Here is a 15,303-nt window from a genome sequence, read left to right on the forward strand (position 1 = left end):
CAGGGGCCTAATGACCACCATGTTCTTGTGTTTGCCACAAGGAACCTGGCTGCTAAGAGGAGCCCTGGCGGGCCGGGCAGGTGCCAAGAATCTGTGGAGGTCCAGGGTAGCATGCCCACTGGTGAAGGGAGAGGCCTGGCTGAGTGCCTGCCCACCGTGTGCCAGGCCCTTGGCCATTTAATCCCAACAAGTGTTGCTATGAGGCAGGGACGGCCATCCCCATTTTCCCGACGAGAAGCCTGAAGCTCATGCTGGACGTGATCAGCCAGCTGGTCGGCGGCATGTACCCTCTTTCCTCTACACCATGGTGTCCCCGAGGCAAGAGCAGTTCAGCGTCAAATGAGCAGGTTCCTAGATGGTGCGGCTCCTTCCTCAAGGGGCCCTCTTGCGGCCAAAGCTGTTTCCCCACAAGGTCCACACCCATCCCAGCACACACGGAGGGGGACCTGGGGTCAGCCACGTCCGCGGCAGCCATGTCTGGTGAGCACGTTCCTTGCGTTTCTCTCCCTTCTTGAGTCCACACTGTCCTGGACTTAATGAGCTTCGCTTACAAAACTCCCTCACCGTGTGCCCTGGAGGCTGTATAGAGAAGGGCAAGCACAGCGATGGGGCCCAGATTACCTGGAGCCCCCCAGGGAAGGGACTGCCTCGGTCAGGCCGGCTGCGGGCCAGCACAGAGCAGGGCGCAAATGTGTGGGCTCCGCTCCGCAGCAGCCTGGCCCGGCGGCTCGCGCCCCAACCCACAAGGCAGCCCATCCACACTCGTCGCCGCCAGCCCTCCGTACAATCTTGGGCAGGCTCGCCCCTTGTCTGTGCTTCAGTCTGCTCGTCTGCAGAATGGGGAGACAGAGCCAGCCCCGCTGCGTCCCCGTGGGAAGGAAATGAGTGGATGTTCATGCAATTTTGGAACCGTGTCTGGCACACGGTGGGGGCTATGGAAGCATTAGTTAAATCTCACATATACGTGTTTTTAAAGATTTTGTTTGTTTTATTTATTCATTTGAGACACAGAGATATAGAGAGAGAGCATGAGCAGTGGGAGAAGGAGAAGCGGACTCCCCGCTGAGCCAGGAGCCCAATGTGGGGCTCGATCCCAGGACCCTGGGATCATGGCCTAAGCCGAAGGCAGACGCCCAACCATCTGAGCCACCCAGGCGCCCCCACATACGTGTTTTTAAATAGCCACATTTCGTTTCAGTTTTGAGTAATGCTATTAAAATCCTCCTAAAATGTTCAACCGCCCTTTCTCTGCTCTGGAAGGTACAGCACAAGAAGGCACTTCACTCCAGAAGTGGAATGTGGCAAATCATGTTCTGATTAACTGATGCTTCCCTGCACAGCCTTGATTCTATAAACCACATCTTTGCAAAGATTTCAAAGCCCTTTCCACTCACGCACTTGTTTTAAGATAGGAGTGGAACAATGAAATAGTATGGCTGGGCTTTTAGAAAACACAACTGAGGGCGCCTGGTGGCTCAGTTGGTTAAGCGACTGCCTTCGGCTCAGGTCATGATCCTGGAGTCCCGGGATCGAGTCCCACATCGGGCTCCCTGCTCAGCAGGGAGTCTGCTTCTCCCTCTCCCGCTCCCCCCTCTTGTGCTCTCTCTCTCTCTCACTCTCTCAAATAAATAAATAAAATCTTTTAAAAAAATAAATAAATAAAAATAAAAAAGAAAACACAACTGAACTTAGAAGTTCCAAATGGCTACGTGGGCAGATGGGGCTGCCCCGCCTTGCTCAGAACGAGGGTGGCTCCCCAGGCAGGAAAAGCCCCGGGTGTGGGCCTCTGTCTGTCGGTGTGTCTCTCCCCCCCTCCAGAGCTGATGCTGAGTTGAGAAGGGCCTTCATTATCACCTAACAGAACTTTGTAGATGAGGTAACCAAGGTTGAACAAGAGGACAGTAACCAGCCTTTTTAAACCCACCACTTTGATAGCAACTTTTTACCAGTTTGGGCTCCAAATGACTTGGTTTTTCCTTAAAAAATTAAATCTATTTCTAAAAAATATCTACTCCTCATCGAGACTTTAAAAGAATGGGCAACAGGCTATGAATACATTTACTTGTACTAACACGGAGCGTGTGGCCAGTTTTATCCCCTGGTATCCTAGCCTACAAGAGAGGGAAGACCCAGCTTGAACTCACTTCACAAGTTAGAAAAGGCTGACAAAGCATTTCCCCCGCACCAGGCAACACTGGGGCTTTGCGCTTATGTGAGGAAAAGCAAGTCTTTGTCTTATACAGGCATTTGGCAGTCCCTGGGACAGGGCTAGGAAATAGGGACAGGCACACGCACGCTTGTGTGCATGCACACCACCCCCCATGAGGCCCTTGGGCATGAAGTTAAGCCATTACAGGTGGACCGTCGGACCCTGGGAACCCAGTGACCAGCAGTTAACTAGCATACGGGGTGGGCAAGAGCCAGGACACAGGTGACAGTTGGCCACCCTGGCAGCCCTGGAGAAGCTTGGCATCAAGAAAGTCTGGTGGAGACAGCAGGACCCAGCTAGGGCCTGAGGATGGAGTCAGGGCTTGTGTCTTAAAAGGACTCAAGACAGCAGGGTTGGGCTCAGTCCTGCGAAACCCATGTTGGCAAGCACGTTATGAAGGTAGGTGTGGGATGCAGGGACCTGATAATGACCCTGCGTCTGGTCTCAGAACAAGGCAGAGGTCCAGCTATGCAGCCTGCCACTGAGGTCAGCTCAGGACCCAGGTGCAGCTCACTTAATGGAGTCCTCTGTGATCCTGAACTGGCCTTCTTGGATCCACCGCCATCATAGGTCTCCACTGGGCCTTCAGCCCAGTCCCAGTGGTCCCAGCTATGTTAGTTAGAGGATGGCAGCAGGGCATGAGCCAGGCAGGAAGCGGATGTCTGGGTTCTTGACTGAGCAAAACTGTCCCAGGCTGGAAGCTTCCCCAGGGAGGGGAAAAGCATTCCTATGTGGTCTCAGTCTCGACAAGGTATGGGGCCTAGCTGCAGATAGATGCACGCCCCACATCAGGAATCCCCAAGGGGCTAGTGGCAAAGACAGACTACGCTGACTGGGTAAAGGCACAGTGAGCCTATACTTCATGCAGCTGACTCTCCCCAGAAGAACCCTAAAATAATTTCAGCTCTATCTCCGGAGCCCCTACCAATCTTCTCCTGATTCCATTCCTGCTCCTCTTCACTTAACTGTCCCCCAAGCCCAATCTCAATGTCTAGGCCCAAATGTCTTAATGTTAACTAAGATTCATTCAAACCATTAACCTAATTAGCATTAAGGGAGTAGCATTTTATTCTTCCCAGTGTTATTTACGTATTTTGAGAGGATCACAGAGAACAGGAATCATCTCAACCAAAGGAATCAATATTTAATAGTAAAATTTCAGCTATGTGATACCTGGATAGGGAGAGGTTTTAAGGCACAGTAAAGCTGCTCCGCATCCATCCCTCCTTCCTAATGGCACCTCCATTTCCTTTTGGGAAATTTTCTCTCCTTCATTATGCAAGCCAAGGGCTTAAACCACATTAGGAATGTCAGACAGGACACATTCTCCTGTCCCACCAAAGTATGGCAGGAGGTAGGCACAAGGCCCCAGTGCAGCCAGTTGGACAACAGTTGCTGGTCGTTCATCCCAGAGGCAGCAGCATGCTGACCCTGTAGATCATGCCTTCTGTCCCTTCAGATGTCCTTTGGTTCCTGCCCCAGCCTCCCCTGGTCCCCCCACCTTCCACTGATTATGTGAGCCTTTTCCCCCCAAAGCCTTTTAAGTTAACCAGTCTTCGCTGTTCACAAAGAACATGGATTCCCAAGCAAACTCCACAGCCACCGCTACCCGGAGTAAGGCCAGTGGTGGCTGGGGAAGAGAGCTGGCTGGTGCACTGTCCCTCCAGGCACAGGCTGGAACACATACATCACACTTATAACCACCATAAGCCAATGGTGGCCAGTGTCTCTGCAACTGGAACCAAGAGCCTTTTGGGGGAACCCAGAATCGGGAGACGGAAAAACAGCACCTCATCTCCCGGTGGTGACAGGATGGGATCACATGCAGCCCTGACAGTGGGAACACCCCCCACGTGGCAGTCTTCCTCCTCCCTCCCCGCCCTGTGCACACACTCATATGTGCATGCAAACACTCACAAGCCTGCATGTGGGGGTGTGCGCACACACTCAGCCAGCAGGCATCCTCCGTCTTCTCCAGGGAGAATCTCTCCAGGAGAATATGGCAGGCCCAGGGTCCAGGTGGAGCCTGGGCAGTAAACGGAGAAAAAGAGAAGAGATGGACCACAGTCATCTTCCTTCTTTGATGGGATCCAGAAGGCCAGGTCCCTGCCTTCGCAATCACATACCTTACATAAACCAGGAGTCCCAGTGGGAATATACCACCTCACACCAACAGGACCACTTAATAGGACCACCCAGGCAGCCTTAAAACCCAAACAGACCCGAGGTGTCAAGATCAAGTTGTCTCCTGGTCCAACCCCATGGCTGCTTTCTTTCTCATCAAGGCTGGGGCCAAGGGACATTGGCACTGATTGGTAATGCGGGGCGGGAGAGGATGGGTGAAGAAGGGCCCAGCAGGCTCAGCAGAGCCGGGATGCAGAGATCCACCAAGTGGAAAATCATCTCCTAAAAGAGCTCCCTCACCCACACCGAAGACACATGACGGATGGAGACACGTGTGCACGCACACATACACACACACTCTCCCCAAGGCCCGTCAAGAGCCCAGGTAAGCGGCCAAGAGGTGGCACTGGGCCAAGAACAAAACAGGGGGAGAAAGCACGCCCAGAGTGAGGCAGAAGGCAAACTGCTTCCTAGTATGTTTATTGGAGCCTTGGCTAAGTATGAATACGGATCAGGAACCCCCCTCCACAGCCCAGTCAGCCTGATGGGGGCAGAGACACAGGGAGGCAATCTCCGTTTTTTTCCCATTATAGACAACATTATTAAAAAAAATAAACTTTACAATAATACATTTTCGCTCATCTGTGGGGGTATCATTTCCATAGTTTTGCTTCTTAAAAAAAGGAAAAAAGGGGAAACCACACGATATATGTATACGGATGTGTATATACATATATGTTGAGAAAAGAGTCGCGTTACGTACATACGGTTGGCGTTCGTCTGGGAAATGAGGAGAGAATGTGGAAAAGAGGAAAAGGGAGCCATGGCCCCCAGAGCACAGCGCCGGCAGGAGTCCCACCAGGCTCTTCTCTGCCCCCTCAGGGACCCCTTTCCCTGGGGCGGGGGAGGGGGAAGACCCACCAAATGGACCCACAAGAAACCAAAAGAGCCAACAAAGGATCATTTCTCTTTGATTTCAAAATTCCTGCCGCGGAGGAGGAAGCATCAGCCTTGAGCTGGTGCCCAAGGTTTGCTCCCTCAGCCCAAGGGGATGTCCCAGGAGGGCTGAGCCCCCAAGCCCCCTGGAGCTGGCCCCAGCCCCACCTCCAGCCACAGTCGGGGAGCCCGGTGCCACACCCTCCACAGGCATCGCTGGGGGTTCCCAGGTCAGACGCAGACCCACTCAACCCAGACAGAGACGGTGAAATAAACTCCATCCTCAAAGCCAAGTGGGGATGCCGAGGTACCCGGCTGGACCCCCAGCAGCCAGCCTCACCGTCCCACTGCCCGACGCCCTCTGCCAGGCCCCCCGCAGGTCCCTGGAGTGGGTGGCTGGGAAGGAGCCGCCACCCTGCCCCCAGTTCACATCAGCACAGCCTCAAGTCCCTTGGGCCGCAGGAGTGTCATCTTGGTCTCTTACGTCAGCAGGATGCAGAGAGGAAAACACCAGCAGAAAATGAAGGGCATTTCTAGACCCTCGCACCCTTCCTCAGCACTGGGTTTCCCTTGCCGAGGGACCTCTGGGCCAGCTCTCTGGCTGCCCGCCTGCTTGTCTGTTTGGTTTAGAAAAACTTCTCCAGAGAAGAAACCTGGGAGGAGACAGGTTCAGAGACAAGGTGGGGGACAAAAATTTTTTTGCAAGGTGTGTGTGTGTGTCTGTGTGTGTTTCCATTTTGCCAGGCGGGTGTTCTCATCTGTGTAGTTTCCAGAAATCTCCCGACATGGTTCCCAGAGCCTACAAGGCCAGCTTCAGCATCAGGAAGGAGACAGCGGTCAAGGCAGCCGACGGTGTGGCTCTGCGGGGGCCTGAGTTAGGTTTGATCACCTTGTTACTCCCTGGGATGATATTGGTCGTGAGCTGCGGCCATGGCACAAGGGGGGACAGAAGCAAAGACACAACAAAAGACAGAAAACCAAATGAGTCGGCAGGCCCGGGGTCAGGCAAAGAAAAGGACTCAAGAAGGAGAGTCCTCGAGCCCCTGCCCTCCTGGTCCACCCAGGGCGCCCTGCTTTCTGCTCGCCTGGAGACGAAGCTGGGCTTCCATGGGGCTGAGCCGAGCCCTGGGCTCCAGGAGCCAGGGCAGCAGTCCCCAGGAAAAGGGGCTGATGCTGCCAAGTGAGGAAGGGGGTCTATGGACACAGACCAGAGAAGAGGGCCATGGTACTACGATCTCAAGGAGAAGTTCCCAGGGTCCACCAAGCACCTGCTTCTTGAGAGGAGAGGAGGAAGAAGCTCTGTTCTTCCTGTTCCTAAATTACTTTGAATCCCTCTGCTCCATGAAGCTTCCTTGCCCATCTCTGTCTGAACTCTCTCCTCCTCTAGAAGCTTATGCTTTCTTTCCTTTTTATACATATATAAATACCTACACACATGCTATAGATGTAGTCAAAGATACACTCCTGTGTTGGGCCTCCTTCAAGGAAGGGACTGTGTCTTTTTCCATCTCTCTCTCTCTTCAATATCACAAAACCAGCATAGAGCAGGTGCTCAGGACAGATGTCATGAAGAGTCAGGAAGGCTTGAGAGGGCCTCTGCTCAAGCAGCTGCTTGTGTCTCACCCAAGGAGACGGCCGAGGGCCCCGGGTACAGCCCTGCCTGCACCCCCAGCAGTGAGTGCCCACCCCAATCTAGGCGGGCCAGAAGCTCAACTAGCCCAGTCCATGCAATGGGATCTGGGGGCTCCAAGTCCGAGACTCACCCGAGAAACACCCCCTTCTGGACCCTGCACCCCCCCCCCCCACTCTGCCCCTCACTCACCTCTGTGAAGCACATGCTTAACTCTTTGGAGTTATTGGCCTTCAGCCCCTGTTCCTGTGGAAGAAAAGGTGCTAGTAAGGACGGGCCACCAGAGCCGGCTCTCTGGCCGACTTTGTCCATGACTCGAATGAGACCAAATATTCCATGGCCCTGCCACCCACCACTGACGTCATTAAGCACAGGGTGCATGAGAAGATGCTGGCTGAATCCCAGGCAGCTTCTCACACCATCAGCACTTAGGTCCTGTCTCCCCTGGGCTCCTGGAGAAGAGACTGCTAACTCTGCTCCCCAACTTAAGGCATTATATAATAATAAGCCATTTGCATGTCTGTCGACTATGCTCAGAGCTCCTCTTGATGAGGCAGGGACCATGGCTTCTTTTCCTTGCATTGGGCAGTGTCTGGCCTGTAACATCAGCTCAGTAAATGCTTTCCTAGATGCATAAAAGGATGAATCAATGAACGAATGTCATAGATCAGAATGGGGATCCAAGTGCCAGCTCCAAAAAGCTCCTAAGCCCTTATCTGGGCTTGTGGGGAAGAGAACTGTAATTGATTAGTGATGTCTGCCACTGGTGCATGTTAGGAAGACATAGGGCAACAGGGCCAGGTGCTGGCCAGTCTACCCTGAACAGATGTGTGGCACCTGGGAGCTCGGGGGCCAAGGCGAGGAATGAAAAAGGAACGCTGGCTTACTGATGATTCCAGGGTTCTCTATTCCTGGCATAACCACTTGGATGTGGGACCAGAGGGTGTGCATGAGGAACCGTCCTTTGTTAGTGTCATAAAAATGATCCATGGGAACCAGCTGGGGGACATGGTGTTTCTACCCTGGCTTTGAACGGCTTGGTTCCCAAGGCACTTGCGGGGAATCTCTGGCCACCAAAAGCACCGGGAAGCCCAAGAAATTATTCCTAAATCACTGCTCTTGGCCAGAAGTATCAATAATCCCTTAAACATCATAGGCAATCTACCACCCAGGGCATCTGGTCAGCCAAACAAGGCCCCAGCTGTCACACAGAGGCCAGCCAAAATCAAAGTCTCTACCAATGGTGGAGACGTGAGCACGGTGATGATGAGCACAACAGGAATAGAACCGGGGACCTGACCCAGGAAGATCTCGTTCAAGACTACGGTGCCAGTGACTTCAGGTGCCAAGATCCAGCCCGGTCAAGCCACCCACCTTTGTCCCCGCCGAAGGGCCCTCTGGAACCCAAGGACTGGATTCTAGCACCCCCACCAAGCGCAGCTCCAGCCAGGGCGGTGGGAGGCCACTGCGGGACAGAGCCTGCCCACTCCGCCTAGGGGCTGTGCTGTCATCACGGTCTTCCATCCAACTGCCCTCCTCTTCAGCAATCCACCCTCGGGCACCCCTCTGAGCAATTCGCAGCATCTGTGCCATCCTGTGCCATCCCGCGCCACGTGGCCCAGCCCCCGCTTCTCCTGGCATTCTCTCCGCACTGTCTCTGCTTCCAGGTCTGGCAGGCCTCTGTCCCCTCCACACAGGTCCTCTTCCGGTGCGCCCCCTCCCCCCAGTGTCACTAAGCAGCCTGCGTGGAAGCAGAGTCAGGATCAACGTCTTCACCCCCACTCCAACCAAAGCGAGTCTGTTTTGGTTTTGTATGTTGGAGTTACACACAAAAATGATTTTTAAAAATAGTCTACTGCTTCCAAAAAAAAAAAAATAAGGTTGGAGAAGACAACTAAACTAAGTGACCTCTGAGGCCTGGCAAGCTGCTGTGCTGGGACGCCAGTTGTCAGGGTCCTCGGCACAGGCACGGCCACCGCTGGCTCTGGAAGGTCATGCCCCAGGTCACCCCACGTGGGGGGAAGCCCGGGGAGCACAGGAGCACCGGGACCAGGGGCTCAGCCAGCACGGAGGAGGTGAGATCTGAATGCGGACACCTGGCAGCCACGGGCCTGGGGCTGGATTTGCCCCTCAGAGCGAGTGGACTTGACAGGCTCCTCTTAAAAGCAGAGAGGAGAGGGGGTTGGTGGCAAATATTTGAAGAAAAAGGAGGGGCGGGTAGGAGCAGGAGGAAAGAAGTCAGTGAGAGAGAAGAGAGTAGAGAGAAAAAGGAGAGGCATACCCTAGGAGCCAAGGAGCACACAGCGGGGGGGGGGGGGGGGTGAGGGGGGGGAGCAGGGGGGAGCCTAGGGGGCAAGAGGGAGAAGGGGGCAAGGAATGGAGAGGAAGGGAGGGCGCAGAGGAGGAGGAGGGTAACAGAGAAGGAGAGGGAGCTGCAGAGGAGGAGTCTCCATCCTCTCATCAGACCCACGTTAACATGAGAAAGTGACACGGCTCCCTGGGCCAGCCCCAAGGCAATCCAACCCCAGGGTGGTCTCTGATAGCTGCCTCAGGGATTTCGGTGGGAGAGAAGGACTGGCCTCCACAAAGATCAGGGCTAGGACCCGTGCCCCTGCCCCATGTCACCCACTGTGCATCCATCATCCACAGCATTGACCTGAGTCCTTCTGAACCAGTGACAAGTCAGTCCAGCAGGCTCCGGGCCGCCGGCCATACGCTGAACGTGTGCTGAACGCCCAGGTGACATCCGGGGCTTCCTCTTGCTGTCCTGAAGTACTTCCTTCGGGTGCTCGGAGATCTAGCTCACAGACTTTTATCCTCACAGACCCGTCCAGCCTGTCGCTTTTAAGCCAAAGGGTCCATGGGGCGCCTGGGTGGCTCAGTCAGTTAAGCGTCTGCCTTCGGCTCAGGTCATGATCCCAGGGTCCTGGGATCGAGTCCCACATCAGGCTCCCTGCTCAGCGGGAAGTCTGCTTCTCCCTCTCCCTCTGCCTGCTCCCCCTTCTTGTGCTCTCTCTCTCTGTGTCAAATAAATAAATAAATAAAATATTAAGCCAAAGGGTCCTAATCCTTGGTGTCCATCCCCACAGGACCACTCCTGGATCTGAGGAAGGAAGAGCCTGAGAGGCCAGAGCCCTGGGCTCGAGTCTTGTTCATCCAGTGACCCAGGCAAGTCACTTCATCTCCTGTAACCTCAGTTTTGTCATCTACAAAATAGGGACAGACCAACGTACCTCACTGGCCCACTGTGACAACTGCACGAGACAGGGCGCATGGCACAACAAGGCTCCGCACACCCGTAAGGGCTCCTTAATGCCACGAGGCGTGAGGCTGAGCCAAGCTTAGGTTTACATCCTAACACAGGGCCTATGAGAAATGCAGGCAGGGCCCAGGAAGGGGCTGGGAGGTGCAACCCAGGGCCGGCTGGAGCCTGGGGCTTCCCCCGCCCTTACCCCCAGAGGAGCAGCCTCTGCCCCAGCCAGACAGGAGCACCTGACTTCCAGCAGACACAGAGCAGACAGCGAAGGCTGCAGTAATCTCCCCAGGGGCCACCCTGAGGCCCTCACCCAGCCCTGGCCACACAGAGCAGGGCAGGGGTTTGCCCACCAGCTGACCTTCTCTGAAAGCGGCCTACGGGCAAGGTACAGAGAGAAGGTTCCACTACCTAATGGCAAAACCACCAGTGGCTCAAATCCACTGCCTCTCTCGCCCACCATTAACTTTCCCCCACGGCTCCCGCAAGGGGTTCCAAAGATGAATGAGTCACAGCCCTGCTGGCGCCCTAGTGAGAGAAATAAACATCCACACAGTCACCTCAGTGCCAGTCAAGAATATGGGAGCAAGAGAGGCTGCCTCCCTCCCCAAATCCACCAGGCTGCAGGCTGCCCTCTGAGGCCATGCCCCCCTAAGGCTGCCTGTGATGCCCATCCCACCCAGTTTTCTTGGACTCCTATGCAACAAGTTTAGGGGAACAGAGGTGAGTTGCTTCAATCCCTGCCCCACCCCCACCCCAACTCTGAGCCTCTGCTCTCCTCAAGGCCAGCTCGGGGACTGTGGGGCTACGGTGTCCCAAAGGCACAGGTTTGGGCTGCAAGGACAGCAGGGGGCAGACCCTTGAATAGTAAATCCCTCCGACGTGGAGGCGGGCACAGGGACTTTGTGCCCTTGGCTGTATTGCACGTTGCTTCCAGAAGGATGCAGTAGCAGGTGGCACTAGGAGACCTGACTGGGGAAGGGGCACAGACAGAGGGAGAATGGCAGCAAAGGCAAAGTTCATCCTTCTAGAAATTTCTCCCAGAGGGGTTTTTGCCCAGGCAGTTGGAAGGAATTATTATCTTCCTCCTCTTCCTTGCCCACCTCTGTCCCCACTCCCAAAGCTGGGTCTGGCAGTCCCAGGGCCCTACCAGTCTGGCCTAGGTGCCGGGGACCAAGCCCAGGATTGCATCCATGGCAACACTGTGTCCTCTGCTTCTGTTCCTGGCCCCAGCCCCAGATCTCAGTGTCCTTGGCCACCTCCCTCCTGGCTGGCCCACCTAGTAACTCACTCTTCTTCCCCTCCACTCCTTGCCGCCCCCTCATCCAGCCCTCCTATCTTGCCTACCTATGACTGTCAACGGTGACAAAGATCAAACAGGTCTGCAGGTATGTCTCCCTTGCCAACCAATGTCTACCTGCGGTCCCAGGTAGAGGCCTTCCCAGATCACAGGGCTCATCTTCCCACCACCACAGTCCCCAGTTAAAGGCCCTCAGTGGCCCCTCCACACTCCCCATCTCAGCCTGCTCATCAGATTGCATTCCCATCCGTCCTTCCCATGTAAGCACCCGGTGTTCTCACCCAACCCAGGGCCCGAGGCTCCTCTAGACCAGGGAGCAGGCAAACATTTTCTGCAAGGGCCTGGTTAGTATTTTAGGCAACTCTGCCTGTGTAGCACATGGATTATATGTAAACAATGGGGTGTGACTCTGTTCCAATAAAACTTGATTTATCCAAACAGGTAGCAGGCCAGACTCCCTAGTGGACCTGTTCTGTGCTATGCTGACTGCAAGCCCTTGCTGCCACGTGCCCCTCTGCCTGGACACCCCCACCCACTCTGCTCCAATTCCACGGCGCCACATACTCAGCCCTCCCTGTTCTCCCAGGCCTAGCAGTGGGGTTAACTCGGCCCTGGGTCCTCTGCTTCCACTCCCAGTCCAAAGCAGCCCTCCCTCCTCTGGATCCCATGTCACTTTCTCAGTCTTCCTGGCGTGCTGACAGCTTCCTCCCCCAGCTATCTGAGCATGCATCGTGCCCATCCTATCACTGTGGGGCCAAGGTACTGGCCAAGTGAGCTGGTCTGCCTCGGAGCTTGGAACAGAGTCACACGCAGTAAGAATCTATGTTGAATAAATGAATGCAGGTCCTGATGGACAAATAAATAAACGACTACAAGGGGAACGAGAGCGAGGGAAGAAAATAAGGACTGCATTCAAGTCTTTCAAAGCTTGGAAAGGAGCCATATTAGTGTATCAGAACTGTTGGACACACTGCCAGGCCTCTCTGATGCCCACGGGCCTGGGCAGAGAGATCCATCCCGACAGCAGGAAGCATGAGGAGGGGACAAAAGCGTCTGAGGGCTGCTGAGCCTCTTGTAGGTGCGTGATGAGTGGGGCTTGCGTCAACCCCTCCAAATGCATTTCTAATGCCCCCACATGTGATGGGAAGTATCAACGGTAAGAGCCAAAACTGGCTGGCAGAGACAAAAACAGCAAAGGAGACTGTGTGGCCAGGGCCCTGCGGCCCCAGGAAAGGTAAGACTTGGGTCCCAGCAAACTGGCCCAGAGAAAACCACAGGGAATGCCAAGGACACTGGAAACAAACCATGAGCAGAGAAAGCAAGAGCCCGCTGCCAATCTCGCTGCCTCCCCATCCACACGGCACTGCCCTGGTCCAGGCCCCATCATGTGTCAGAAGAGCCTTCTAAACAATCTTCATGGATCCTCCATAGAAAGACTTCTTCACCTCCCTACCCTCGTGGCAGGCACACAGACAGCAGCTATGAGAAGGAGGGAAGCTGAACAGAGTTGCCTGCAAGCAAGAACGCACACAGAGCCTGTTCTAGAATGGGGAGCAGGAAGTTCCAATGAACCCCATGAACTGGGGGCTCTGGGTTCTCTCCCTCAGCCTCTCTGGAGCACCCACTCAGTGCCACGCACTGAGCACCGGGGTACACAGGGCAACAAAGAGGGTGAGAGGCAGCCCCTGTCCCTCAGGGACGCACACCTGCAAGAGAGAGCCAAACACATCATGATGGGGGCTCAAGTGAGGCGAGGCAGGAGCAGAGTCAGGGGAAACACCCCGAAAGGTGAATCCAAGCAGGAAATCACCAGGCAGAGAGAGGAAGGACAGGCACTTGGCTCCAAGGGACTGACAAGTACACGGGCCAGCATCTTGCTCACCGCAGCCCTCAGGCCTACCCCAGGGGACAGGATGGCTGGGCTTCAGATCAGGGAGGGGACTCACACAGGGGTGTGTGTATGCACACACATACAGGCAAGGCCAGAAGGGAGGGGGAGAGACCATTTTGCACGCATTTCCTGCCATGCTTTCTCCAAGTTCTAGAGAGTTCCAGGCAGGCAGGGCTGCCTGGAGCGGGGGCTACAGTCAGGAGTGGAAGCATAGGAGAACAGGACTCAAAACAGCATCCAGGATGCCCAGACACAGGGCCAAGTCGGGGGCCTCCTAGCCCCTGGCTCCTCTGTGAACACCCATGTTTTTGCTTGGCAGCCCCACGATGTGGACAAGAGTTCTTCCAGCTGCAGACCCCGCCCCCCACCATGGGAAAGCCCTCTAGGGTAGCAGATCTGGAGGAGGATCCAAGGCAGTGCAGCCAGAGGAAACTGTTCAGGAGCTGCAGGCCGGGGGCTCTGGACAAGTTACTGTCCTCGCCAAGCTTCCATCCTTTGGGGTTTCAGGAGGAGATCTCAGAAGGCCCTCTGGTCTTAACGTCCAATCACTTATGTGGGGTCCCCAACTGGCTGCCATCTCTGGGTTAGTGAAGGGGGTCCCAAAGGCTTCCCCAAGGGCCTGGGCCTATTGATGGGGAGGAGGACAGAAATAAGTAAAGTGACCTTGCCTCTCCCTCTCCAGGGGGTGTGTGGGGTACACAGTCCCCCCACCCTCTCTCCCACCCTGGCCTCAGCCTCCTGTCTCTGCCCTCACTCAGGGACCCCCTTCTGTAGCCGTGGGTGACTGTCCCAAAGCCCCCACAAAGGCCACCACAGAGCCCTTCCAAACCAGCAGAGCTGAGGGAGAGGGTATGAGCTGGGGAGGGGACAAACCACCCACACGAGCCTCCAGCAGGAAGGAGGGCAGGGAGGAGGGTTTATTCACTGTGCACTCCCAACATCTGGCACAAAGTAGTAGGTGCTCACTGAAGATCGTGATGAAAACAGAAGCAGGGGCCCTTCCCCTTCAGGTTCAGTGAGAAAGAACCAGGTATGATGGTTGCCCCACCCCACCCCCGGGTCTGCATCTCTTCCTTTTCTCCTGGAATGGCCATTCTCAGCTGTCCTGCCCACAGTGACTTAGTCACTAGACTGTGAGTGGGCGGTCACGGGGGCCAGGCCGGGGGAGCCCCCTGCCAGTCAGCCTCCCCAGTCCGGCCACCCCCCTCCACGTCCGTAACACCCAGCACGCAGGGAGCACTGCTCTGTGCGCAAGCATTTCCCCGTATATTAGCTGACTTGCAGATCATGTATTAACTCCACTGGAATCAAACCAAGCGTAAGACCAGCCCCCAGATGGTGAGTCTGCAGAAAACCAGGCTGAGGCTAAAAGAAACAGTTTAGCAAACTGCAGAGGGAAAACGGGGGGGGGGGGGGGGGGGGGGGGGGGGGGGGGGGGGGGGGGAGTCAGCCATCAGGTCCTGAGCAGGCTGCAGTGGGGGCAGGAGGCCACGGCCTTGAACTCTTCCGCACCCACAGTGAGTCACAGGCAAGCGTCCTGGAAAAGGTCAGCAGCCACCTGCTGAGTCACATCTCCCGTGTAAGCCGGCCCCGAGGGACTCAGGGACATGGGGGCTATGGCGGCGCCTGGTCACCTGACAGGGAGCCCAGCCCTGAACAACGAGCTGCCCAGCACTCTAGCATGAAATTGAGGTGTACTTGTGCAGCAGGCCCTGAGCCCCCGCCAGCAGCCACTCACGCATGGCTAGTGTAATTAGGAGCTGCCCAAGGGTGACAGAAACACCTCAGCGCAGATCCGGAGGGGTGACCTCATGGAGGGGTGCAGGGCACGGGAGGGCCCACCCTGAGTCCGACACGAGGGTACTTGGAGGTCAGCCGTTACAGCACAGAGGGGCCCACCAGGAGGGAAGGCGGGGTGGGCTTCGCAACCAGGACGGGCACCCGCACCTGCTCCCACGGT

At 55.6% G+C, this 15,303-nt stretch overlaps 1 protein-coding gene across 4 annotated transcripts in view; it reads right to left on the reverse strand.

The window, feature by feature from the left end:
- Positions 1–1,704: 1,704 nt before the first annotated feature.
- Positions 1,705–15,303, reverse strand: part of GFRA2 (GDNF family receptor alpha 2) — an 88,737-nt gene continuing 75,138 nt past the window's right edge. For all 4 annotated transcript variants that reach the window (XM_032389070.1, XM_032389074.1, XM_032389073.1 and 1 more), the window contains 2 exons: positions 7,092–7,145; positions 1,705–6,191 (listed from right to left, as the gene is read on the reverse strand). In XM_032389070.1, coding sequence (XP_032244961.1) covers positions 6,069–6,191; positions 7,092–7,145 — 177 coding nt within the window. In that variant the 3' untranslated portion in view covers positions 1,705–6,068. The remainder of the gene's footprint in view (positions 6,192–7,091; positions 7,146–15,303) is intronic.

Source organism: Phoca vitulina, unplaced genomic scaffold (genome assembly GCF_004348235.1).
Source record: "Phoca vitulina isolate PV1807 unplaced genomic scaffold, GSC_HSeal_1.0 scaffold53, whole genome shotgun sequence".
NCBI classification, from domain to species: domain Eukaryota; kingdom Metazoa; phylum Chordata; class Mammalia; order Carnivora; family Phocidae; genus Phoca; species Phoca vitulina.